The sequence below is a fragment of the Hyposmocoma kahamanoa genome, unplaced genomic scaffold (genome assembly GCF_003589595.1).
Source record: "Hyposmocoma kahamanoa isolate Upper Pololo Valley unplaced genomic scaffold, ASM358959v1 232, whole genome shotgun sequence".
NCBI classification, from domain to species: Eukaryota; Metazoa; Arthropoda; class Insecta; order Lepidoptera; family Cosmopterigidae; genus Hyposmocoma; species Hyposmocoma kahamanoa.
Window position 1 is genome coordinate 3,714,691 of NW_020653750.1, and position 4,163 is coordinate 3,718,853.

General features: G+C 32.6%; 1 protein-coding gene across 1 annotated transcript; it reads right to left on the bottom strand.

Annotated features, from left to right (window-relative positions):
* Window positions 1-1,488: 1,488 nt before the first annotated feature.
* LOC113228588 (zinc finger protein 883-like) lies at window positions 1,489-3,530 on the bottom strand. Its single transcript, XM_026461944.1, has 2 exons — window positions 3,506-3,530; window positions 1,489-3,353 (listed from the first exon to the last, which is right to left on the bottom strand). Exon 2 carries the CDS (start codon window positions 3,344-3,346, stop codon window positions 1,931-1,933), a length of 1,416 nt encoding a protein of 471 aa, XP_026317729.1. The 5' UTR covers window positions 3,347-3,353; window positions 3,506-3,530; the 3' UTR covers window positions 1,489-1,930.
* Between the last annotated feature and the right edge of the window lie 633 nt (window positions 3,531-4,163).

The window sequence follows — 4,163 nt, forward strand, 5'->3', positions numbered from 1 at the left end:
AAAATTGGCTTTGGCCTATGAACGAGAACGACGAAGAACTGACAAGTTTGACATAACCCTGAAAGTGTAGTGTTGCCAAAAAAATGCCTGACTACTTTTTTGTTTGAGGATGGAAAAAAATAAAGGAAATTGTTTGCTCGCACTTGCCGGTCACGGAGGCAGTTATTATATGTGTTCGGTTTTCGGTGTAATGAAAATTCGAGTTTGTGATAGGTTACCATACAGGGCTCTTCGGCTCTTCCGTTAGAGACTTAAAGAACATACCTCCTTATTAAAGACAAGCGGAATAACGTCATGCTGTTCTTTGACTCTGCTGACCTTCTCTGTGAGCTCCGAGTGTAATTAGTAGAGATAGCAATAAATTAACGATATCTATGTTTGAAGTCTTTGGAATAAGTTAATTACTGATCACAGTGATGAGGGGCTGTAGTATATCAAAAATAATCTAGGATGATCCCTGTTATAGTTCATAAAAGTCTACACAATATAACCTTGTAACGTCTCGTCGTGCACTAATTTACGTATTTCATAAATTATTTTTTTTTATGCTATCGCTTTTAAATATAATAGTATTTACGACTAAAAAGTCATTGAAAAAACCAAATACAAAGATACGATGCATGTACATAGAAAAATTCGTGAGGTCCGCTGGTTCGTTCCGTGACTTAGCGTATAGCGTCTGGCACGGTAAGCTAGAAGACGTCGAATCCGGCCGGATCGAAGGAATTTTTTCTGAGTGTTCGATCTTTGTATTAATAAATATAACAAACTAGTGGAGTAATTTCACAAAAAATAATTGAATATCAATTCAATAAAAATTTAAAATATAATAGTATTTGTTTAAATAAATATATTACATAATATATATAAATCTTTTACATACTGCCGGTGTGACATTGACAGTTATTCTTTTTTTAATTTACTTTTGTCACATAGAAGTCTCTTCATGTCAAGTGTGTATTTTTTTCACGATAAATCACATCCCTTTAGAACTAAATTCTCTTTGCTTAGAACTCCTTGTGAAAGAGCTCAGGGAAGTACTGCGCCAATGTGAACAATACTACATTCTGGTTTTGAAGGGGAAGAATAAAAACATTTCTCATTTATTAACAGAGCCGGAGGAGCTCTATCAAAATATAACAAGAAATCAATGTTTATTTGTGAAAGAGAGAATATTTTTTTTACAAAAATCCATTAATTTTTTACGACATCGCTGTGCAAAGGTTACTTCATTACACTGCATTTGCTAGAAATTAGGCATATTCGTACGGTTTTCGATTATTCTTATTCTATGAATTACATTGTTGAAAGAGTCTGACTGCTTTTGCACACGGAATTATTTGCATAAAGAGAGTACTCAACAAAAATCAAGAGTAGGTATATAATAAGTACTCGATGGGCTTAAGTAAAAGTATTTACTTACACGGATTTGCGTTAGCGACAGCCACATTATTTTTGTAATTTAAGTATTAAAAAAATGCAAAGTTTCATCTTGGAGGATGGAAAAAAATTAAATAGTCTAAGGGTTTCATTAATTTAAATAGTTATATTTCTAAACCATTTCATTTTAAAATATAACAATAAAAAGATTACCTATTTACCTATATATGTAATCTTTTTGTCCTAAGTTGATCATCATACAAAGGCATAGAGGCGTTAAGTAATCCAATCACTTTATCTAGTGTCAAATAATGAAAATTCGCAAAAGTACATTTTGACTTCCCATCATTTCTAGGAATGCATACAGTTGTATCTTATTTCCACTTACTTCATAATAAGGTATCGAGATACTTCCTTCTCACCTCTATCCCCAATTTTCACATTTATTGTGGCACACCAATTACAATTATGAGATTATACAAGAACATTGTTATTACAAACTTATTTATTATTATGTACATACTTAATAGTTGTTACATATTTACTAATTTTATGGTTTAATACCACTTCTATTTATTTCACTGTGAACCCTTTTGCAGTGCCTTGTTACATCATGAACAGTTTTAAATTTTTTGTCACAGATATGACAAGGGTGAATTTTTAAATTAGTATGGGTTTTCAAGTGCTTCAGGAGATATTTTTTTGAACTAAATATTTTGTTGCATACATTGCAAGAGAAAGAACCTTCTTTTGGATGTACAGAATGATTATGAATTCTCAGGTGCATAACACATTTGAAGACTTTATTACAGATTTCACATCTTTGGGCAGCTTCAGGAGGAGCATGGGTAACTTTTACATGTCTTTGCAAATGTATTTGCGACTTGAAAATCTTTGAACAGATTTCACAAGCAACTGGCTCTTGAACAGAGTGACAAATTTCTATATGGCGTTTAAGAGACGCATGGTCAGATAATTCTTTATCACATAAAGTACAAAGATTTATTCTTCTAAATTCGGAATGTTCCCTCTCATAATGCCATAACAAAGATGTATTTGTTGCAAAAAATTTATCACAATCCGAACACTTTAATTCACCAACTTTGTATTTTTTCGGTTCAGTTTTCACTCCTTGATGGACATGTTTTTCATGTCTTTGAAGAGTTTTAATAGTTTTAAAAGATTTCGAACATATTTGGCATATACAAGCCTGAGACGCATGTACATTTTGAATATGCTTCTTGTAACATGCAATTGAAGAAAGTGTACGGCCACATTCTTGGCATCTATACATTAGTCCATCACTTGGATGAGTCCAATTAATGTGCCGTTGCAGTAGCATATCATTTTTGAAAGTTTTTTTACATGTTTCACATTGCACTGAATTTTCTTCAGAAGAATGGACTTGGCGAATGTGTATTTTCAAATTGTACTTTTGTTTGAAAACTTTGTTACATATTTGGCAAGCTACACTTTCTTGTGGTTCAGGATGAGAATAAAATATATGATTACTCAACTTTTTCTTATTCATAAATGTTTTCTGACATACATTGCAAGTCACTTCATTGTTCTCAGCATGTACAGAGTTTAAGTGGGTACGCAAGTGAGATATGGATTTAAAACTACGATAGCATACTTTGCATTCAACTGCATCATCTTCCTTTGAATGTACAAATTTCAAGTGTTGTTTTAAATTTGCTCTATTTTTAAAAGTATTTTCACACTGAGGACATTTTACTCTGTTTATTTTTCCATTTTGATACACTTTCTCTGCAGTATCTTGCATTGAACTTGATGGTCCTTGTACTACTAAAGCTTGAAGATTAAATTTTGGTTGGAATTCATCTCCTTGTGTCTTTTCAGTGCCAGGAAATATGGAAACATCTTCATTGAAATCAACATCTTCAATTTTAACTTCTACTTTAATATGTTCTATCTCTGGTTCGAGTCTGGCTGTTTGGTCCATTTCGTAACTGGAAAAGAAAGTTGTCATCACTGAAGAACAAGTAAAAAAAATATGGCAAGGAACATTTGTAGGTCATTGAAGTTTCACACATTTGTGTGAGTTTTTATTTAGCACCTATTTCAAAAAGAACTATTTATATAATAAAGCAGTTTTATTTACTATGAGAGACAGAAAAAACAGTAAAAATTGTGGGCTTATGTAGTAATTTCTTCCAACCATCTTGAATACGAAACACGTAGATTTCGTGTTCACAATACGTGTTTAACTGATTTTGGAATGCGTATTAAGTAAATATTTAACAAAAATGAACTTACTCTTCTTAGTTAATTCAACTTTGTCTAAACAATGTAAAAATCGCAAATAAACTGATTAAATTGACTACGGAATACAAACCCAAACAAAAATTAGCAAAACTATGATTATTTTGGTTCTGTTACTTCTACACAAACTAATAAGGAACGAGATAGCATTGATGTATTATAGTAATAAAACATCTCCATCAAAGCTCCATGTTGCCTCCTGAACCTGAAAAAAAACACATTTTGACATTTTTGGTTTAAAGTGTTACCATTTAAATAATTGATTACCAAATGGTAAGAAAAGGTAATGATCTGCCCGTAGCATGCCACCGCGACAAACCTATTAGAATTTTATCACAATAACTAACGTGGCGAGAACCGTGACGTCACTTTTTTGTTGCACCTCGCGCACCGCAACCAAATCAATGGCCGCAAGGGCCGCGAAACAATATCGCAGTACCAAACATGGCCGCAAGGTTACAGCCATCTGTGGTTATAGCTGATTTTAGAACATTTCG

Excerpts from the sequence above, each read along its gene's own strand:
- LOC113228588 (XM_026461944.1), bottom strand. The coding sequence starts at position 3,346 with ATGGACCAAACAGCCAGACTCGAACCAGAGATAGAACATATTAAAGTA.